This window comes from Equus asinus, chromosome 8 (assembly GCF_041296235.1).
Source record: "Equus asinus isolate D_3611 breed Donkey chromosome 8, EquAss-T2T_v2, whole genome shotgun sequence".
NCBI lineage: Eukaryota > Metazoa > Chordata > Mammalia > Perissodactyla > Equidae > Equus > Equus asinus.
The window spans coordinates 477,381-500,885 of NC_091797.1; the positions used below are offsets into that span (position 1 = coordinate 477,381).

General features: G+C 48.8%; 2 protein-coding genes across 12 annotated transcripts in view; one reads left to right on the forward strand and one right to left on the reverse strand.

Moving 5' to 3' along the window:
- Positions 1–23,404, reverse strand: part of KCNQ5 (potassium voltage-gated channel subfamily Q member 5) — a 481,904-nt gene extending 458,500 nt beyond the window's left edge. For all 10 annotated transcript variants that reach the window (XM_044776992.2, XM_044776991.2, XM_044776989.2 and 7 more), the window contains exon 1: positions 20,209–23,404. In XM_044776992.2, the coding sequence (XP_044632927.2) occupies positions 20,209–20,597 (389 nt within the window). In that variant the 5' untranslated portion in view covers positions 20,598–23,404. The remainder of the gene's footprint in view (positions 1–20,208) is intronic.
- LOC106838994 (uncharacterized) overlaps positions 21,920–23,505 on the forward strand; it is a 55,220-nt gene continuing 53,634 nt past the window's right edge. For both annotated transcript variants that reach the window (XM_070514561.1, XM_044776993.2), the window contains exon 1: positions 21,920–22,306. In XM_070514561.1, coding sequence (XP_070370662.1) covers positions 21,920–22,306 — 387 coding nt within the window. The remainder of the gene's footprint in view (positions 22,307–23,505) is intronic.

The window sequence follows — 23,505 nt, forward strand, 5'->3', positions numbered from 1 at the left end:
AAGGAGGTTTGTACATAGACCTGTGGATTGACAGCTGTCAGAAACCCCGGAAGCATGAGGGTCACACTAATGTCTGTCTCGGGCTAGGCGTGTGGTCTTTCTCTCTCTCAGCCAATGACTTCTCTGCTTTTTTCTGGCTCTGCCTTTTCCCCTCTGGCTCCTGACCAGGTTCCTCTGCTCAACTCATGGTTTCTGTCTCCCACACCTTACCTTGCAGTCTTCCTCACTGACCGTGGCCTGAACTCCACTAACGGCATCCCGTCGATTTCAACTCTACTGACAACTGTTTGTTTTCATCTCATGTCTCCACAAGTCACCTGCCAACAGGGCAAGGACATGGGATGGAAAACAGCATTTTCTGGCCTAGGCCAGAGGATCAACATTTTCAGCTTCGCAGACCATGAGGTCACTGCTGCCACCACTCAGCTCTGCCATCGTAGCATGAACAGCACACAAATGAACGTGCATGGTGGTGTTCCAATAAAACTCATTTATGAAGGCAGACTGGCTGTGGCCCACAGGCCATAGTGCGCTGACCCCTGGCCTAGGCAATGGTGGTCTCGGAAGGGAAAGCGAACAGCAGGCATCTACTGACATCCCTCACAGAAAATCAGACGGAGAGCAGGCAGTGGGCTGCAGATCTACAAGACTTGACCAGAATCTGATGGTCCTGTGCTCACGCTTATAAGGCACTTTCTGATGATGGTCTGGTTTTGCACACGGCTCTGCCCACAGGAAGAGAATCAGAGAGTATGTGCATTCCAGGGTTCTAACTCATTAGAGACTTCATAGGGCTAGTCAGCAAAAAGAAGCCCTCACGTGTGACTGCAGTGTACAGAGTAACAGTGGCTCCCATCTCAGTGCTCACAGACACAGCTGGATGGGGACGTGTGCAGGGGCAATGCATCCAGGCCGTGCACTTGCCCGCGGGCCACAGTGTCACCTTACAGTGCCCACTCATGGTCAAATGACACTGAACAATCCAGGAGAACCTGACCCCAGCCCGTTACCCTAGAAGGCACCCCACTAACTCGAGACAGCCTTGGCCCCCGAAGCACACGCTCTACACACTGGTTCTGATCCCAAAGGGCCCTTGAGCTCTCCTGAAGGCTTCTGTGTCCAGACGCAGCTGTGAACCACGCAGACCCACGGACATCCCTGAGCTTCTTCCGGAGATCCCTGTGGTTCTGCAGACATACAATGAGCAATGGCTGCAGTCTGTTCCACTTGCAGAAGACCATCAGATTTGGTAAGGAAAATAAATGTTTGAGAAATCTTGCTATTTTTATTTTTAGAGGTCCATACATTTACAAAGTTTATTCTTAAACTCATCATTTGTTGCTAAAGTTATTCTTTACAAACCTGTTAATTTTTTTTCAAATGGAGTGTTTTCACACATTTTGATTATATACATGTGTATGCACACAAACATATTTAAAAGACCGTCTTCTCAAGGTTTGAGGAGAGATTCTGTGGTGGATGGAAGACTTCTGTCAGAAACCCAGTTATACAGAAATGTGAATTATTTTAGATTACAAACTAACAGTGGACACAGGGCGACAGTCCCAAGGAGACCACTGGTCCTGATGCTCCCAGCCGTAATCAGAGGAGGGCACACCTCTCACGGCTCTTCTCCTCCTTTCCCATCATCAGCCGGCTTCAGCTCGCTCTCGCCAGGCTCATGGCCGCTCACAGGAAGCCCTGCGGGAAGCAGCGACCTCAGACTAATTAGCAAGAAAGCCTTTCAGGAGGTTACTTCTATTCAGGCTTTCCATAGGTAGCAAAGGAAAACACCACCATGACATATGCAAGGAAGGAAACATCAAAGTCAAAACTTTCTCCTCTTTTCTAAAGTTACAAGTTACAAATGGCAAGATTTCAAAATACCCCAAGAAACAAAGCATCCCAGGCGAGGACGAGCCAGAAATGGTTGCCCCTGAGCTCTGATGTGGATGTCCTGGGGAAGGTGGGACCCAAGAACTCCGACTGAGCCCAGCACGAGGCCAGCGGGAACCACGTGGGGCTCGCTAGCTCTACTCCCACCAGGAGGGAGGTGAGGGGGCCAGAATCCGCCTGAAGGGAAGTCCCACACGTCCTGTACAGACTTGAGAGCTGCCATTCTATCACTAATATCACTCGAGTTGTCTCCTACTTATTAAGCTTCCATTCTGACAGCCTGTGGTAAGAATTTAAGAGTCTTTGGCAGACAAAGTCTGCCCTAAAGTCCCTAAAGTCGAGGCCTTGGGGTGCCAGGAGACAGGGTCCCGTTCTGTCGCACAGACCACCGGAGAACTCACATGCTGGGTGCCATACTTAGCATCTGCAGAACGTGCTTCAGTCATTTGCAAAATCATATTGGTTGACTTCGCCAACAGCCTGACTCAGTGGGCATTCACTATAACAAATTTGGCTCAAACAAAATCTTGTCCCTAGTACTACTCAGAACACCAGTGGCTTGTTGAGAGAACGGAGATGGTGGAGGAGGAGCAGAGAGAAGAAGGATGTGTTATGTGCATGGTAAGAAAGGCACGTGGGACAGAGAGAGTCACGGTGAACGACCGCCCTGTCTCCCCTCTGCCCCGCGGTCCAGCTCTCAGAGATCACGTCCCCCAGGCAGTTTCTCTCAGTCCTTCCAGAAACTTCCCGTTCGTATTCATGCAGAAACAGGGACGTGTGTGTGTGTACGTGCACTGCTGATCCCTGTTACGCACAGATTCCATATTTCCGAATTTGCCGCCTCCTAAAATTCACGTGTAACCCCAAAATCAATGCTCGCCGGCCACTGAGGGTCATTCACGGACGTGCAAAGGGTGGCCAGAAACCCGAGTCTCCCCACACCCACATTCCCAGCTGATGTGGAGCAAAGCGATTCTCTGCCTTCTGGTTTCGGCTCTCGTATTGTAAACAAGTGTCCTTTTCAAGCTCTATTTCATGCCATGTTTTTCACATTTTTGTGCTTTTCTTGGCGCTTTTGCTGTTTACATGGCCCCACCGTAGTGCCCACATGCTGTCTCGAATTCTGAAGTGTGAGAAGGCTGCCACACGCCTTCCAGAGGAGACACGTGCAAAACAAGCACGATGCAGACAGGAGCTCCAGTGTCCTGGGCGGGGAGCTCACTGCCAGGGATCACCTGCACACCAAGTAACGCGTCTTTAAACAGAAACACACATAAGACAAGGTTGTGCGCTGATCAGTTGACAAAAACGGACCAGAGGTTCCAAGGGACCTAATCTTGCATTTCTGCTGGAGGCAACGATTCGGCCTTCACTAATTCCATGTTCACAGTCACTCTACAGACCGTCAATACCATGAAAAATGAGAATCCGCTGTATTTTTTTTTATTTACAATAGCAGATCCTTGTGTATACTACAAACACTGTTTTATACCTTGATTTTTCCAGCTAATAATTCAAGTTGGAAACCCCACCATCCCAAGTCACGCACACTCACATGCTTCTTTTCAAAGGACCCACCATTTTCCCTTGGACAACTTTGCCATCACTGATTTAACTAGTTGCTAATGATAGAGGTCTATGTTGTTTCTGTGTCTTTTTAATGGCAAAACAATGCTTCAGAGAACATTCTTGTCCTTCCATCTTTGCAAAGTACACAGATCTCTGGATCAAGGAAAATTCTGGCCTCTGTAACAAATGTATAAAAGCTGCAGCTGTCCTTAGGAGACGTCAAAACTGTTACCGGCTAGATCCTGCTGCACGGGGTGTGGAAGTGGCTGTGAGTTGGGTGTGGCTGGGCAGTGGCTACCACAGGGAGGATGTCCAACAAATGTCACATAACCAGACTCTCTCCCAGACGTGGGTCAGGGGTCCCTTTACTTGGGGGCCGGTGGGATTGCTCTGCATGTGTGAACGAATCGGCTCCATGAGGACGCAAGGCCCTGTAAAGTGCCCTTCATCCTGGGCACCAAACCGCCCTTCTCTGAGGAAACGCAGCAATGGCTGTGTGCCCAAGAGCCCAGCCACCCCTACACCTGCCTCCACCCCGCCCACCGCCCCCACCCCGTGTCTGGGTCTCGATGGAGCAGCTTAGGGCATAAAGAATTGTTTGTAAAAATAAATGCGAGCCCTTCGTTTTCTCCAAGTCACTTCTCCGCCTCAAAATTTCCCCAGCTGAAGAGCAGATGCCCGAAGAAGCACACACAGCACACATCCACTTCTCCGTGTGTGCACAACCGACCAAAAATGGCCATTTACGGGCCAGCAGCTGTAAGTGACTACCAAGAGTCTTTTCTCCTCATAATTCATAAGTGAAACCATTAATTTTCCAATGATAATATCAACCACAAAATGCATGTTAGATACAGGCAAAGAAAGGCCAGGAGGGTGGAAACCAAGATCAAGTTAGTTTTAACCATTCACATTAAAAAAAAAAAAAAAAACATATTTTGCACTTGCAAAGCTAGGGATGTACCACATCTCTCAGGAAGGGGGGTCGAGGATTTTCAGAAGGTGGGGTCCCCTCCCCCCGCTGCTCCTGCCCCGGTCTGACTGTCTGGCCCAGGCTCTCCTGGGTGCAGGTGCAGGGTGCCAGGCCTGTTCAACACAGCACAACACACTTACTTTTCCCTAATGAATTTACCAAGTGCAATGAGATTGTGGGGGCGGGTGGGGAGGGAGAGACGCTTCTGGAATCCTTACACCATTACATGCAGGCTCCCACTCCCCCTCCCACGTGCTCAAATTCTAGAGATAGTTCTCACAAAATTTTCATATCTGGAAAGAAAGCACAGTGCTGCAACTGAAGGTGCTATATATTTGCTTTTTCCTTGGTCTATTCATTTATGAGAGGCTTTAAAGAGCAAGTCAATACACGTCTTAACCCCCAAAGAGACACCTTCTTCAGAATTTGACTTCTTTAGAAGAAAGACAAGTTATAGAAATTAACATCTCTAGCTGGCTTTTAGGAATCTGTAAAAGAAATATTTCCTCTGTTAATATACAGAGTGAGAAGGTACTAAAATGCTTTTTTGAAAGAATATTCTTCATCTAAGAGTTGAACAACCAAGAGCATTTGAGATGAATGTCACCATTCATTTTTTAAAACCACAGGGAATCTCACGAGGGGACCGTGAGGGTGGACATGACTCAGAACTGGAGTCAGTTCTGGAGGCGACGGGAGGGCCCGGCCAGCGGCGAGCGCCCGATCCTCGGCAGCCGCTTACCGTTTTCGCCATCCAGGTTTCCTGAACAAGGACCTGCTAGAGCGGGTCACCGAAGCCCCTTCAGCTCCAAAATCCTATAATCCTATCGCTTAAAGGTGTCAAAGCAGGAGGCCTGAGGACCTTTTCAAATTTAAGCTTTAAGAATGTGCTTTTATCCATGTATTCAAAAATAAAGAGATTATCAAACATTTCCTGATTTCGAGAAAAACCTCTTTGGCCAAGCTCAGAGAGCTCATACAGACAACAAGAAATTCCTGGCCGTATAATGTCGGCACCAACCCAACACTGCTGTGAAGTCAGTCATGTGTCACGTTAATTCGTTTATTCACTCATCTATTCATTAAACACATCTTTACGTGTGCCTATTATGCAGCATGTCCTCCGCCGGAGGCAGAGAGACTGTATTTGGTAAGGGAATATAAAAACTACCATTTTTTGTGCGAGCCGTCACGTAAGGAGCGTCTGCACTCGTCACTTCCACACTGAGCACGGGCTGGTGCTCGGGGGTTGGTGGCGGCCCGAGGTCAGCGTGTCCAGCGTGTGACTTCTCCAGCGTCTCTCCTCCCTGGACCCTGGACACCGTCACCAGCTCTGGGCTTCGGTCCATCTGCTGCTTTAACTCCCCTAGACGCCCCCGCCCAGAGGCTTTCAGAACCACATGGGGTCTTCCGCCTGGTCCGGCCGAGCTCCAGCAGACCCGTACTGTCGTCAAGAACCCATGATTCACCTCCTGCTGCCTTATCTCCCCCAAAGCCGCCATCCCAAACTTCCTTTACCACAAATCCCTCTCTCCCCTCTCCCAGGACGTTGTTCCTCTCAGTTTAACCTTTCCCTTCGGGGGCCCTTTCTCCAGGCTCTTATATTTGTACAGACCTCAGCTGCTTAGAGAACCAAAGAAAGATTCACTTGTATTCTGTCGCTCCCTGACCGGCCATTCTCCCTCTAGCTTCGCCCTTTAACCGTCGATTAGCAGCCTGACCGGTGTCCTCCTTCCCCCTCGAGCACCGGCTTCTCTCAGACTCTGCAGATGCTCTGCCCCATCAGCCTCTCTTCCAGGGACGGCAGGATCCCTCAAGGGGCCTCCGCTCCCACAGGAGGCTCTGGATCCCACCCTCTCTCCCAGACTCCCATCCGGCTGTACCTACAGGAACACGCCTCACCCTGCTGGCTGCCAGGGAGATGTTGATTGCTGTGCCTGCACACTACGTAATTTTGGGTTATCCTTTCTCCAGGACCTGACTTTTTCCCTGTGGTACTGGAAGTCCCCCTGGTACAAGGCACACATGCTCCACTCCCCTGTCGCGGCATCTTCTTCCAGGCTCTGGCCTCTCCTCCTTTATCCCGGCTTTCAACACCGCTCCTCTTTTTACATTTGTCTTCATTTCTCTTCTTTAGGGTTCTCTCCCCCATACAATCCTTCTTTGAGACTGCTCTTCCTATGGTTGCTGTATTGCCCTAATCTTTCTCTCCTGTCTTTCACAAACCCCTGCTTCTCTTCTTTTCTACCCAAATGCCAGTATCCCCTAACCCTCTCTCCTTACATTATTTCCCCAGCTCCTTTATTATTTCTTTATCCATTACCACTACATTGATAACTAATAACCCTCTTTCTCTCCCAAAAACCAAACAGGTCAGATGTTCACTTGTGCATCCTGCCTCTCCCTAAAACAGAATTAAGCAACTTCTGCTTGGTCATAGTCACATTTGCCTGAAACCTTGAAAACTCTGACTCTTTCATCACTTTTGTCAAACACTAACCCAGGACTGAGAACTCTGGCTGTCCCTCTGATTTCACCCCCCTTCTCCCTGCCTTGGTGTCCGCAGAGCTCAGGCCCCTGGCCAGGCCCTTGACTTGCCCTGATGCTGTGAAGCTGTATCACACCCACACACGTATTCTGGAGTCACCACCAGCTTCACATGTGGCTCTTCGAGCAAGCATAAAAAAACACATAATAGATTCATTATGAATAGGTCTTTAAATTATCATCCTGTGCTTTGGAAATCTATTAAGATTGCAATGTGGAAAGGGACTCTGGACCAACAGGAAACCAAACAAAAAAATTCAGGTAATTGTCTTTAACCTTTTTTGGAGGAAAAAACTGTGACCTTTCATTGATTACAATTGTGAATGATGGCATTTACCCCTGAACTAGAGGAATATTCTGTTTTCTCCAGCACAAGGTGACAGTTCCTGACTGTTCTTTTGACGGTTGTCTAGGCTACCTCACCTAGTGCCATCCATAAACTTATTTTTATTATCCACTTCCTGCCCTGAAGCCTGGAATAAAACTCCTTACCCACGAGTCTGGAAAACAGCTCTGGGAAGCATGACCCGACTGGTTTGGGAACAGTAATTGGCTAAGGAGCTCACCAAGTCCGGCAATGGAAGCAAAGCTCCAGGACCGTGTAAGGGAATCTCTCTGCTAAGGGCCGTCTTCCCTTCAGGGGAGTGACGTCCATCCCCATCCACCGAGATGAGGGAGCAATGGGCCCTGAAGATGGGCAGTCCAATCTGGTGGCCTGAATGTCAAAGTCAACACGATGGGCACAAGTGTGAGGACTGGCCCCCTTTCCCTCTCCTCGTGTGTCTGCTGTCCTGCCTGTGGGAGGTCCACAGGGCCATGGCAGAGCAAGACTGAAGTGAGACAGTGTGGCTGGGGTAGCTGGCTCCTGTGGGCTCATCGTGTTCATCCCTTGGTGGATCTGAATGTGAAGGACTTTATCTGGCTTTCTTCTAGGGAAAAACTTGGATGCCAATTTGAATGTTCAAGCTTGGTACCATGTTTCCCGTAAACAAAGTGACTGTCATTTCTTCTAGTTGTCAAGGCCTGCATGGGGAAGAGCAGATAGCCCTTGGGTTCAGGATCCTATCTTGAAGGTTATAAATGGGTTCCCTCAAAGTCACTGTACCGCCATCCAATTTCTCCACATTTTCCATTTGATGGAACAAAACAGAACTATAGGATTTTATCATCTGCTATCATAAATTTAAAACAAATTTAATCTCACCTTGTAATTCCTTAACCTGACTGCCTATCTAGGTCAGAAATACATCTGAGGGTTAGGCTGTGGCTTAAGGAGATGGATCAAGAGCACCTTCGGGACGGTGATGGACACACATTCTTACACTTACTGACCTTATGCCTGAACTCTGAAGGGCCACGCTCCAGTTGAAGAGCCATTTTCCACACGCCTGGAGAATGTCAATCAAGTGAGCAGGAGTATTTCCAACACGTTCCCAGGACATGGCATGCGGTCGGCACTCAAATATTGAATTAATGAAAGAATGAATGAATTAGTTAATTAATTCTAGGCCCAGTGGAAGGCTGGGTATAACATTTTCCTTCCATGAACTAGAATAAAAAAGTTAACAATATTAGAAACTTAAAGTGTATATTGGAAATAAACAGGCATTTCATTTGATCAAAAAAAACACTCCAAACTTTTAGTTTACTTTATTGTTCTTCAGACATTTTGGGGAGAAATAACATCCTCATATAAAGTATTATGAAGGAGCATTGGTTTCTTTCCTATTTTTAAAAATACTTTGGAGCAAATTAAACATACTCAGAATGCTTTATTAACTAGAACATTTAGTTGAACTAGTGTAATCACTACTCTTTGGGAATTACTGTGATCAGTGGGATTCCCACGTTTAGTCTCTGGTGGGAACGCCCTGAGGAGGGCAGCTACCTGCACAGGCCGCTGAACCTCTGCCACAGGTGTCCACGAGGCCACAGGACGGGTGATCAGAGCTGCCTGTGTGGGGACCCTGGAGTCCACTTCGTACATCCTGCCAAAGGAGCAACAGCTAAACGCCACCTGGGAAGAGCCCACTTCTGCTCTGATCCCAAATCGGCTCAGAGAGATGGCTGTTGTTGCTCAGTAAATAGTAAACCAACATCCTTCTGGATAAAAACTGCTTGAGAAGAGGCTGTGTTTATTTCTGTCCAGGTTCTGTGGTTCCAACTCACCCACGGCCGTACACAGAGCATGAGGTCGGGTTATGGAACAAACATGAAAGAATCGTGACTAACTTTACAAATGAGAAGCATATCCAATGACTCAAAACACGGGGCAAAGGGTCCATACCCTCAATTCCATGCAGCCCCAGGTCACCAGGTGAGAGACGACAGTTTAGGGAATGGGAGCCCTGAGCTCGGTCCTGCTCCCCAGAGGCTGTGGAGTGGCTTTCACAAGTCCTGCACTCTGGAGAAACTCCCAGCCAGGACAACACGCAGGAGGTTTTCCGTCTCATGCGTGCTCCTACGACAACTTGCATTTTGAGTCCATGCTGTAACCTCCAAATTACATAGGAAAATGCAGCTCTCTGTTGCCAAAGCATAGAGCTATTTCTTGGCTCACTGACTAAGGAAACTTAACAACTGTGATAAATATTTTCAATTTAACTGCTATTTAACTGTATGTTACAAACGTATTTAGACTTCTTTAACGTGACTTTTTCTATAAAATTTACATCTGGAATAAGAATAATTTCCAATTAATTTCTCAACTATATACAGGAGTCGACTTCCAAAATGGAAAGTGTGATCTTTTAAAAATTATTCATTGAAAATCTGAGTATTCCCAGATTTCAGAAATAATAGATAGACATTAGAAAACCTCAGTGAAATTTTAAGGCTTCACTCCCTATTTTCTAAGAAACCTGAGCCTAAATAAAGCTCCAAGAAAGTAGGGTTTCCTACCCCTGTGCCCTGTTTTCCCAGAGGCCTCTGTAAATTCCTGCAGCGTGCCGTGTGAATGAGGCAGCTGGTCCACTCAGGCGGTGCACACTCGGAGCTTGTAAGCAATTGCAGAGTCAATGCGTCTCTTGATTAAGAGCAGACAGCTTTAAGAGGAAGAGAAATCAAATTACACAGCCTGGTAAGAAGAAATGAGGAGAAACACTGTTCCAGAAAGACAGATGCACAGAGAGGAAGAAAGAACTAGGAGTAATTTAACTTGGGGGGGGGGGGGCGCGGGGGAATGATGGACAAAAGGGAAAGGGAAAAAAAGAAATGTCCAGGAAAAATGCATGTGTGTGTGTGGGGGGGGGGGGAGCATGGAGGGAAAAGGGAATGTATTCACACTAGTGTGAAGAAAACAAGAGCTTGTTTATTAGTTTAAAGAAAGAAAATCTTGTAAAATCAGTTTGGAGCAAATGGTTCTATGTTCAGCCATTATGAAACTTAAATGAAGCAATTGCTGCTATTTTTTAATGAATCTTAGGTATTCTGCAAAGAAGTACCAAGGAATTAGGAATTTAATGTTCATAAGAAATGGTATTAAGAAGTTATTACTACCATTTGGGTCCTCAGTACAAGTTGCTCCACAATTTAAACCAATGGAAATTCCTGTTTGAAAAAAAAGTTATAACATTTGAATAGTCCCACTGGTAGCAATAAACTACTTGAATTTTGATTAAAGATAAAGAGTGAAAACCCGGGCTTGATGCCATAGGAGATACAAAAAGGAGGTAGTTTGGTTTCTTTAGACACAAAGGATTTGTGAAGAATTAGATAAAGGATCTAGTTAGAAGATAACGCAAGAACGTCATGAGGGCTAAAATACAGGGTCCAGATGGTAAAAGCCATGAGAGGTAAATAAAGGTGAGGCAAGAAGCCAGAGCCATCAGAACTTCATGGAGAAATGCGAACATGAGCTGTTAGCACGGGAAGATGGAGAAACAAACAACCCTGGAACAACTAAGTCCTACATAATTCTCTGATACTGGGCGATACAGGATTTTAACTACCATCTATTTTTTCAGCAAATATTTATTGTGCACACGCTATATTGCTAAGAGCTATATAAGACCCAAAGGCAGCCCATCTGATAGGGGCGCCTGGGCCCACAGGTGCCATCCACAGTCAAGACACGGTGGCCCAGAGCATGGCTCTCAGCTGGCCTGCCCTGGTTCAAAGCCCTGTCATGCCACTAACTCAGTGGCCGACCTTGGGCAAGTTAGTGAAGTTCTCCCCTCGGTGCTGGTCTGTTAAAGGAAGATAATAACACTAATAGAGACTCCTCGGCTATTCTGGCGATTAAGAGAGTTAACGTGTGTGCAGCAGGTAGAACAATGTCCAGCATATAATCAATAATTAAAACGACTACTATTGGGGATAAACAATCTTCTTTCCCTTAATTCATACCTCTTGCTCTCCCCTTAGTCTTGCATTTCCCCTTGGCTACTGTCCAATCTCTCTTTTTGTATTCTTGCAACACTAACTGAATATATGGCTTAATCCGTGGTTTCCTCTCTTCACTTCTGATTCGTTTCTCAGGCAACAGCGTGCTGGCCTCTGCCCTCGCCCCTTCACTGAAGGTGAACATTGGTGAGGGTACAAAATCACTGAAGACTTCCACGCTGCCAGATCCAGTGGTCACCCCTAGGTCCTCATCTTACTAAACCACTGTCTACACTTCAGAGTTGACACTGCATGAAACTACAGTTCACAGTTTCATCACTGAAACTCTCTCGATATCCTTGGTCCCATGACCACTTGGTTTCTTTTTTCTGGTGCTTCCTTTTATCTCAGTGTCTAGTCCACTTCCTTCTCCTTTTCCGCTGCTTACCCCGCACATGTTGGCAATCCCCAGGTTCCCATCCTTGAGCTATTGCCCCCTCTCTTTACATGCTCTCCTTGTGGCTGTAACTCCTGTCTGTACTTTCATGTCTTTTAAATCTTGACACACAGTTGGAAGTCCCGCAGCCAATGAAAGCTCAGCATCTCCAAAGCTAACCTCATTTATCACCCCCAACATTTCCCTCCACCTGTTGTTCCACCTGTATTCTTGATCTCAGTTAATGGCTCTACTGTCGACCCAACGACCCAAACCAGGAATCTGGAAATAACAAATGTGTCCCTCTTTTTCATCTTCTACACTCAGTCCTTCACTATACATTTCAACTCCATTGTCCTATTTTTTCTCCATCTCTCCTACCATTGCCCCAGACCAAGATCTAATTATCTCTTGCCAAGCTGGAACAACAGTTTCAGAACAGACCTCCTACTCCAGCTTGTCCCCTTCAAGCCATCATTCACAGAGCTGGCAGAGGGATCAACCTAAAATGGAAATTCAACGACACTGTTACCTGCCTAAACCCCACCCACCTCAGAGCCTGCCTGTCACCTACAGGACAAAATCCTGGACTTGAACACAGCGATACAGCCCTCCACCACATTCTCCCTCTCTTTTTTTTAATCTCTATATTTCTATCCAGTTTCAATAACAGTCACCATGCTAAGAGTGATTACATATATATATTTGTAAAATATTGTAACATCTTGATGTAATATTATTATGCCTATTTTACAGATGGTAGATAGTACTGGAAGCAACTTGCTCATAGCCGTCAAGTCAGTAAAGTGGATCCCTGAATCCAAATCTAATCACATTCCCCAGTGAAATTTGCTTGAGGTCAAGGTCCACCTCGTTCCCTTTCTTGGACCTCCAGCACAGTCTAGAACAGTAACTGGTACACATAATGGCTGCTAGATAAATATTAAACCGAATTAACTACTAAAAAGAAGAAAAGAGAAATTATAACAAGATAACTATAAAAGATCATCCTGCCACTGAGTGAGGAAGGAAAGAGATTCCAGATCGCTTTACAGGCATTATAAACAGAAGCAGCAAACTCCAGGACTGAGTTTGTTGAATGTGTTTCTTTTTGTGTACACCCAAACTTAAATATCTCCCACATTACGATATAACCTGCATGTTATCAAGAGTAACTTTAAGATTCTTTTCATTTTATTTCTTTTTTTTTTTGCTGAGGAAAATTCACCCTGAGCTAACATCCGCTACTAATCCTCCTCTTTTCTCTTTTTTTGTACATGAGCTGCTGCCACAGCTTGGCACTATCGCCACACGAGTGGTGTAGGTCTGCACCTGGGAACCAAATCCAGGCCGCCGAAGCAGAGCACTCTACACTTAACCACAAGGCCGCCAGAGCTGGCCCGAGATTCTTTTTATTTTTAAATTTCATTTTATTCAAAGGTCTTATTTACTTTTAGAGAAGCAAAAATAAGGAAAATGTAAATATTTGCACTAAGTTTTCTGCTAAAGGAGCCAGTGTTTGTATGGAATATACGTGTGCACATATATATGAATAAAATGGAAAAAGTTCAAAGTATTTTCAAGTTTAGAAATAGATGACTTCAATAACATTTAGGAAACACATTCTTCAGACAAACGGATAACAAAGGATAAAAAGATCACATAAAACTCTGAGACCCATCAAAGAATTTCCATAATTATGAAAAAATGCAATTGTTTGGCCATTCTGTCTCCCAGGTTGCAACCAAATCAAACTTCAAATAGCGTTGTTGTAAATGGTTGAAGAAAAAGAAAATTAAAGTGGAAACATCCACCAAGCATTAAACATATCTATGAGCTGTGGCTTCAAGTAGTTTCACACCACTGGGCTGGGATAAAACATGCTCTGCTGGCATTTTCATCTGCCAAAATAGCCATTTGCAATTAAAAATTAAAACTGGCACCACTTCTTTGCAAGCAATTATTACTAGGCTGCTGACTACCCTCCTTGTTGATAGTGTTTCTTATATCAAGACTTAATTCCATTTTGAAATATTCTTTTCTTGTGTTTCATTTCTTTTAGGCCATAATATTCCCAAGACTAATATTTTAATACTTTTCAACATTTCTAATCATAATATGATTCTCGCATGCTGAAGTATGTTTAAATTTCTGAAAACAGTTTCATTTGAAGGGGATACGGAACACTTTATGTTACTATGTTAGCATGGTATGAAGCGGTATAACTTGAACAAGGCCTCTCTCCATCTAAGGGAAATCAGCAATTTTTAAGGAACACAGGAGCAAAAATAACATGCAAACATCAATTTCTACAGATGTAGACTTAATTCAGAATAGAATATATGTGTAAATAATAAAGTCATTCATCGGGTCTAATTGAGTCCTGACACAAGGCATGGTCAAGAGAGCACAATTCCATCTTTCACCAGGAACCAGTAGATAATTTGCAGATCCGGGGTATCAGTCAGTGAATCAGTCTGTATGCATGGAGCACCTTCTGTGTGGCAGATACTGTTCTGGGCGCTGATGATACAGCAGAGAACAAGACAGGAGACCCCGCCTTTGCGGAAGTGGGTAGAGACAGGCAATACACAGACTCCTGCTCCAGCAGAGGAGCGATGCTCTGTTTAAGTCTTGGAAGGACCACGTTGGCTACCATGTGGCACAGGGACCTCCCCAGAGGTTAGGAGGCGGCCCTGCAGCTCAGAGATGGGGAAGGGAAATGATAAGATGGTCAGATCACTTATCACAAGTACTCCTTCTCTTTAAGATAATATTTTAGACTATCCACAGTATCTCCACCATCTTGGCTGCATCACAGGCCCTGTTGTGCCCATTTCACAGATAACAATTCAGATGCCCAAAAGGGTGAAATGACTCATTCCAAGTCACAAAGCTAGTGGGTGGGAAAGTTGGAAACAAAGTAATCATCTCCTACTTCTAGCCTCAAGCCTTTCTCCTCTAAATGAATCATCACTATCTTACTTCTAAGAAATCAGTCAGACTTGGGAGTTCCTTCAGCTTTGGTTCACTCTGAAACTCCTCTATGGAAGGCTTCCAAGGAAAATTACTCGCTTAATCATTAAGCAAGCATTTATTGAGGGTCTGCTGGATACCAGGCACTTTGGATGCTTGCAATTCATAGATAGGGAGGAAATTTTCTGTGAGGGAAGCTCACCCTCTTGTGGGAGAGACAGATCAAGTATCTCACAATGACAGCATAGTGGGGCAAGCATCATTACAGTGACATTCCCAAGTCCCACAGAACCTGAGATAAAGGGCACTAAATTATTCTTGCAGGGGGAGATGTGCCCAAGAGGAAGCAATCCTTGATCTGTGGTTTGAAGAAACGGTAGGAGTTGGACAGCAAGAGTGCAAGGAGTGGGAGGAGCCCAAGAGAACAATGCCGGCAAAGGCCACAGAACGGAGCAGCTCAGTAAGGCTGGGGTCAAGTAAGAAGATGGGAGAACATCATGCCATAGAGGGTCTTGTGAGCTGTTCCAAGGGGGGTTAACTCACACTTCTGTCTCCACCTTCCCAACTCTTAACCCTCCCCCATCCACTGACATCACACTGATGACCCTCATCCCTCCACTGAAGGTGCTGGAGCAAAGGCCATCAGTGACCTCCTTCATGACCAATTCAGTGAAATCTTACACACCTTTTCTAGTGCTTTCTGCAGCAGTGGAACTGCTCACCACAACCTGGTTCCTGAAAATAAGGTCTCCTAGCGTTTTCCTTGGCCTTTCGGTTGCCCTGTCATGTTCCCCAGGGTTTTTCCGTGGGCTCTCACTCTTCCATCCACTGATGGATGTTGGTGTTCCCCAGACTCTGTCCTCCATCTGTCTTCATCTCACTCTGCAGCTCCGGGCTGGCTCACTCATGCTGTTCATTGCTCTAACTACCATGAAACTACAGGAGGCTTCCAGATCTAAATATCTCATCTAGGTATCTAGATTAAGCTCTAGATTTCTAAATGCATTCATCCATCCAAAAACATTTCATCAAGTGCTCTCTACATGCCAGAAATGGTTCTGGTTGCTAATCCAAGACTCAACGGAAAGAGACTGAGTGTGTCTGGTTCACTATTGTGTTTTTACCACTTAGGATTTCCACCTAAATGTCTTACAAACATCTGAAACTCAACAAGCCAAAATCTGAACTCATATTGCCCCCGACATGGACCCCTCACCTTTGTTCCACATATTAGGGAGTGGTACTTCCATTCCCAGTTCACCCAAGCCAGGATCATCCTTCTCACACCACACGTCAGACAGGTGAGAACAATCTGCTAATTCTGCCTACATCGCGCTCTGTAATTAAACTCCTCCTTCTTATCCCCAAGTTGCTGCCTAAGTTCCTTAGGTGATCATCTCTCACCTTTCTAGAACAGTCCATGTCACATGGTAGACAGTCCACAGACATTTCTAGAATGAATTTATGGATAAAAGAATACAAGAATGAATGGAAAAATTGGGCAACTGCTAACATCTTCTTACAGGCCACACTGTTCCATTTTGTACCCTCCAATCCATTTACCAAACTGACAACAGACATCTTCCCAAAATTCATATCTGATTACATCGTTCCTCTGATGATGGCCATTCAGTGACCACTGCTATCTCCAGGATAATGAACAGCTTCCACGGCCGGCACTGGAGGCCATCTCTCCTCATCCTGCACATACTTCACAGCACTTAGAATGACTACATTGACTTGACATTTCCTACCTCTGCCTAAGCCGTTTTCTCTGTCAAGATAGCTCATTCCTCCTTCCTTTTCTATGCGAAAATTAATTACTCATTTGTCAAACTCAGCTCATGCCTCACCTCCCCTTTGCAGCCTGTGCTGACCTTTCTGCCCTCATCCCCACCTCCTCTCTGCCCAAGCCACTCTGTACTTCACCTCTAGAACAGCGCTGTTCCACACCTGGTCAGCCCATGCTGGCATCTTTTCCCTGCCTGAGAGTGGGGGCCTTTGCCTTATTAATTTGTGAATTAGCACAAGCGGACACTCAAATGTCTGCAGATGGACAAATGAATGAATGTATGAGTAGATGCTGAAGTGTCATGGAAAGACTACAGGCAAGGGGATGATCTGATACATTTGCATTTTAGGAGAACCCCATGGTGTCAGAGCGCTGAGCTGAAGGTTGAGAACAGGAGCTGATGACTAAGCAGGAGGGTCCTGTGAATGATCCCATGGAAGACATGGGGAGTGGCCGCGGCAAAGGGAAGAACAGACCCAAAAAGTACTTATAAAGTGGACACGCAGAATTTAATGATGATTTGGACGGCCAGAGGGAGCAACTGAGAAAAAAATGAAGATGTCGAGGATGACATCCAGGTCCCTAGCTTGGGTGACTGGACGATTTCTTCTAGTTTAAAATAACTATAAATTCCATTCCATGGCATTACACCAGTCAGAGAGACACAGGACAAGAGAGGAGATCCACGTATCCACCACACTGTTTCCTGTGTGGTCTCTCAAAGCCACAGCCACTACATCAACGCAAACCTACACGCAGAGCCCATCACGCATTCCTCTACAATCACCATTCTTCTAAACTTTTCCTAAAGAGAGGAGGAATTGAACACGGACAAACAACATTCAAAGAAATATGCCATCTCCTGTTAAGAGAATAGCTCATCTCTTAAACTGAAGAACAGCTTAAGAGAGGAACGAGGCACAGCTGTTGGGTAAACCCTAAAGGACAGGAAGGGAAGGGACTGTCCTGGTCTCCACTAGCTGTAAAGACCGGAAGAAAGCACCTGAGGTATGGCATCTCCTGTTCTCACCACCCAGCTCATCAGTAGGCTAGGATACACACACTTGAAACCACACTTTAGACCATCAGAATACCACTATAATAATGATTTTGCATATTTGATGGAAATTTTTCTTTACCTGAAACATAACTTTAAACACACTATTCTTTTCTTGCTCTTGGCAATGAAAACACGGGTCAGGCATGTAAATCCATTCCTGAAGTACCTCATTAATCACAGTGCACTTGTTCTTGGCAAGAACCTTAATGTGCTACAAAAACTGTTATTAAAGTGAGATTTGGGGATTCCCAGGCTGGCAGGGAAATAGTTAGCTATACCACTTTAGAAATTGTTTTCTTATAATTTCCTTTATTATTAACGGTCTTGTTAGACTTATAGCTCAAAGTGAATTTCCTTTATTAATTTAATGTGTGAAGTCCGGCTATTCTAAAGCTCATTTCAACTCATAAGCAGCAATTGCCAAGGATGGCCTGTCCCTGAGGGTGAGCGCCATGGTCCAGAACACTCCCCGAAGAGGACACCGCCAACCCTCTTCATGCTAATGTGGATCTAGCCCCCTATCTAAAGGCTCAGCACTATGGTTCCAGACTCCAGAAACGTACAATGGAAACTTCCCATCAGTACATCATATTGGCAAGCACATAATTCACTTCTTATCTTACCACTAAAGACACTGATAGACGGATAAACCCTGGTGAGTAGAGAATTATCCAAACTTGAACCTCTTGAAAAATCATTTGTCAAAATTTAAAAATTCTGTAAGGCCATAAAAACCTGTTAAACACCAACATATTGAAAATAAAATGTTGCATTATGGGAAGTCCTCTTCACGTTGCAGGGCAACACTCAGAAACACAAAGCTGAGAGCCAACTGTGGTGGTCCCCAACCCCCTCTGAATGTACAGCGTGCAACTTACCAAAAGCTAAAGGTGGGAAAGGGCAGCACATTGTACATTCAAAGCTATGAATATTCTGAGCAAACTCGAGGAAAAAAACCATTTTCCATACAGCATGGATTTTGCTGCCAAACTGAGCACAGATCATTATCCCCAAATGTGTTAGTAGATCCGACAGGTCAAAATAATTTATCAAGCTAATTAGGTAATAGGATTAATTATATATCAACTCAGGCGGGTGATGAACATGAAAAGTATTAGTAGTGTTTCTCTAAGTCTATCATTTATTACAGTGGCCACATCCAAATCAATGTGAATCTTACCTAAGTGAATAATAAAATTATACCTTCTGATGTAATAATGATGCCACACAACGTTCTCTTTGTGTACACTGTAAGAGGGAAAGTTGACTGGAATATTCTACCTAATTCTCATGTTCACAACAATCTGGGACTGTAAAATTTTCCAGACACCAGAGCCCCACAGATTAGAGACGCCACCAACTTCCTGACTCCCACTGGTCAGATTCCAGGTTCACCTATTTACAAAACCAGCCCCTTCTTCCATGTTATTTCAAAAAATGTTTCTGGTGTTGACGCCAATCCTCCAAGGCAGGTGGGAACTAGGTTTGGATGACATGCCTCATTTCTAAGAGAAACTCAGTCCACGTGTTCAAAACCTATTTTACTAGGAAACAAGGAACCTGTCAGTGAGCGCCGGCAACGCTCTCCAGGGTCTCCTAACGCTGATGTCTTTATGTTTCATTTTACCATAAAGAAGCAAACAAAAACAAAAACAAAAAACTCAAAGGAGAGGAGAAAAAGAAGGAAAAAAGGAAAAGAATTACACCGGGTGTCACGCATCTGAAAATGCCCAGATAAAGGTAACTCCCAGGAGACTGTATGAATGGACACGGTGGGGGAAAGTGGCAAACCTTACAGCCACTGGAAGGTTTTAAAAGCCTCAAAGAAAAATAAACACTCGTTTCCTCGTTGAGCACCCTCTGCGGGACGGCGCAGGCTGACTCCGCGCAGACGCCCCTGCCCCACCGCCGGCCGGCGCGTCCGTGCGCCCGGGCCCCGTGCCACCTCGCCGGCCGCGCGCCTCTCCCAGACCCGGGCCACCTCCGAGCAGGAAGGCTACGCGCGCTGACAGATTTTCCGTTAGTGGCGGCTGAGGTGGCGGAGAGGCGTGCTTCCGGGCTCTCCCCACCAAATCGGTAGCGGCCTCCCCAGCTCCGCCTCCAGGGCTGAGGAGCAGGCCCTCCGTCTCCCTCTCCACGCGCCCTCCCCGCCATCACCTCCTGCCCGCTCCGACACACGCTCATTAGCTCCACACACGCGCACGCCTCCCTCTGCCTTTCCCAGCTCCCGGGCGCCCTCCTCGGTCAAGGCTGACGTCTCTCGGGACCTAATCACTCCCAATTATCCGCGCAGCCTGAGTCCGCGTCTGCCCGGCTCTCCCTTTGGTGCCTATGGCTGCCGGGCAGCCCCCCGGGTGCGCTCGGGAGAAGGTGCAGCCTGCGGTGGGAGAGGTGGGGCTGAGCGAGGTGGAGGGCTCCAGGGGGCAGACCACAAACACGTGCCGAGAAATACAGCCGCCACGTGCGCGCGCGCATGTGGGGTGTGTGTGCGCGCGTGTGTGCGTGTCTGTGTATGCTCGTGTGGTGTGTGTGCGTGTCTGTGTCTGCGCGTGTGGTGCCTGTGTGTGCGCGCGCGCCGAGCCAGGGCGCCAGGCACACGGGTCCCGGAGCGGTCGCGCGGGGACGGGGGTACTCACACGAACGCGTGGTAGATGAACGCCCAGCCGCGGGGTCTCTCCAGCACGTTGTACAGGTAGTTCTGCACCCGCCGGTACTTGACGTTGCGCCGGCAGCTCTGGCCGCTGGTGTAGGAGAGCGGCTTCCCCAGCAGGCTCATCCGGGCGCCCTGCTTGCCCCGCCGGCTCTCCCTCCGGCCGCCGCCGCCTAGTGCGGCCGCGCGGGTGCCCAGCAGCAGCAGCCCGTCGCCGCCGGCGGCCGCCGAGCTCAGCAGCACCCCGCCCCGGCCCGACTCCACATCCTTCATGCCGCCGCCTGGGCGCCCCCCGCGCGCCGCCGCTGCCGCGCCGCTCTGCGCCCAGAGCCCGGCGGCGCCGCCCTCGTCCCCTCCCGCGTGGCGGCGGGGCATGGCATCACCACCGGCACCGCGAGGGGCGCGCCGGTGCCTGCGGCGGGGGCAGCGGCCTCATGCGCGCCGGCGGGGTGCGAGCAGGAAGCCGCGGCCGACGGGGCGCCCGCCGGCCCACGACCTCCGGGACGGGCGGGGCGCGTGCAGCCAGCTAACCGCCGGGCGAGGGGGTGCGCCAGAGGCAAAGGAGTCCCAGTTTCTGGTAGCCTTCAGCTCCGAATTCGAAATCAGGACCTGTCTGGGGCGCTCGGCGAGGGCTTCTCTTGCTCCCTCTTATTCCCGCGGCTCCCGCTCGCTCCTTCCGAAGCGCCCCGGGGCTGGCGCGGGGGAGTGCGGGGCGCTCGGAGGCGCGCTCCCACGCGCGCACACCCAGCCCCAGGCTCCCCCTTCTTCCCTCGCTCCGCTCCCCACTCCCAGACTGCGTGCGCCCCCCTCCCCGGCGGAGACCGGGCTCCGAGGCTGGAGTTTGGTTCGGTTCTCCCTGGGGCTTTCGAGCTCCGGAAGCTTAAGTCCGCCTCTTGCCCTGGGGAGAAACTGGAGATGCAGGTCGCTGCTCTCTCCGCCCTACGCTGCCGCGCCCCGTCCTGCCCTCCTTCCGCGAGGGGTGGGAGCGGACGGCCCTGCCCGGCCAGGCCCTTCAGGTACAGCTGCCCCGGCGGGCGCGCGGTCCGCGTGGCGGCGAGTCCTCGGCTCTGGAGGGCGCGGACCCGCGGGACCCGGCTGCCGCGGCGGCGAGGCGGGGACCCGGCACCTCCGCGCGGCTCACTCCCGCCTGCGGGCTGCGACTTTCCATCCGCGCGTAAGACGGCGAGCCCACGAGGACCTGGACATCGTTCCGCGCCCGGGGGGACTGTGAGGGTGCCGCCAAGACCCCGAAGCGGGTCCTCTGCGCTTAACGAGTGCCGGGGCCTCGCCTGACCGCGGCGCGAAGCGCGCGAGAATGAGCCGGTTTCCCTCCGTCAAGAAATTTCCATTTAAGTCCCAGAAAGTCATAAAACGGCGAAGACTCGGCAGTGGCCCCAGTGTCTGGGAGAAAAGTCCTAAAGGGTGGAGGGCCGGGACGCTGGCTCCTCGGGTCCCCGCCTGCTGTGACTTCCGCAGGGAGAGACGTGTCTCGAGTCGGCACCGGCGGGTCCCCCAGCTCTGACACGCGGCAGCCTCGGGCCTGCAGCTCCCCGCGTAGCAGCAGGACCTCACAGGCGGCGCGGGGGACGGGAAGGAAGCCAGGCTTGGGGACTTCTCCCGACAGAGTGGACCCCCACACCCCTAAAGTGAAAGACAGCGATAGTCAAGTTCAACCGCAGGAAGAGCAAGGTTCCACCATGCGCCAGAGCAGACGGTGCCGAGGTAGTCACTCCCTGCGCCTCTTCCTTCCAGAAGCCCAAAGCCGAGGCACCCCCAGGCGAGAGTCTCCGCCCCCGGGATGGACGCGCTCCCACCTCCCTCCTGCCCTCGCGCCCGGCAGCGACTTTCTGCCTCTGGCAGTGGCTCCACCTAAAGGCTTTACTGTTACTTTCCCTTGTCATCGCTGTTATTGGCGTGAAGCCCTCTGGCCGGCTCCCGGCCGCCGGCAGGGCCCCGCCTCCCTCCTTCCTTTCCCCGAGCCCCTCGGCACGGGCAAGACTCGGAGCCGCTCATGCTCCCGCTGCCGGTGCGCCGACCACCGCGCCCCAGTCCGTCTGGATCCCGAGACTCCCTCGCCGGCGCAGGTGCGAGCGCGCGGGTCCGCGCCCGCGGTCAGGCAGATGCTCCGGAGCCTGCGCTGCCACCCAGCGCGCGGGCCCGGGGGTGGGGGCGGCGTGCCTGGCGTTCTCAGGTCCCCGCGGAGTTTCGGAGCCGGGACTTTCGGGGTGAAAGATCTCGAGACTGAAAATGACTCGCGTGCACGCTTTAAATTCGAAAACCTTGGCTTTTCTGCAGGAGGGAAAACGAGCACCATTTCCTCTTAACCGAGCGTTTTTCTCGCCTGCGGACTTTGACGGCCTCGGCTACGGTGGGGTCACTTTCACCTCCGTGCCGCCCCCGGGCGCAGGCAGAAAGTTTCCTGGGAGGAGACCAGCTCTTAACTTCGCAGGGGCGCTTCCCTGGGGCGCGGCGGTGATATTCTGATATTCGGGAACCCATGGTGCTGAGGAAGCTTCCCAGAAGTCAGATTCGGCGACAGCAGCCGCTTAGGCTGGGAGGGACCTTTGGGACCCTCCTTCCAGGGTGACCTGGGGTTAGAGAGCGCGTGCACAGCGGCTAGTGGCAGGGGCGGGGAGCAGCCTCGCCTCCCCGGCGGGGTCCCTTCCACGCAGCGGCCTGGGGACAAGAGCACGTGAAGGGGCGTTCACCCCGGGCCTCCGCGGGTCCTCATTCCCCCGACCCCCTCAGAAGGCAGAGTTCACTGGGAGACGAAGCTTGTAATTAGCTTTTTCTGTGCTGCGCCTTCGATGCAGGTGATGCAAGGAAAATGCCGTTTGCTCTCCCTGTGTCGATACTGGTTGGGTGTCTCTGTATGGATGCTTTCTTGTGTGGAAAATTTTAACACGGTCCCAAATCTTGTAGTATCAGCTTCTTGAAATTGTATTCACATTTTGATCTTTTTCCTCACACTATCTTCGGTTTTATTCATAAAACCCTGTTTGCTGTATTTGGCTATTCCTAGTTTTACTTTCTCTGACACGTTAGTATGGCAGCTCAACTGTCTTTCTTTCAGCCAACTAAAACACTTCTTTCTGGGAGTAATTTGAATACAGTTATTTGATCTTTTTAAGACCCATGTGTTTAGAAACTGTGTGAAGAGCTTGATACAGAAGAGAAACATCTCCTTTGAGCTAGTGTCCTGGAAAATTCTGTTACAATTCTGTGCCCCCTAGTGGTGCTGACGTTTTACCAGAACCTATTCAAAGTGGAGTTGAGAAAGCAT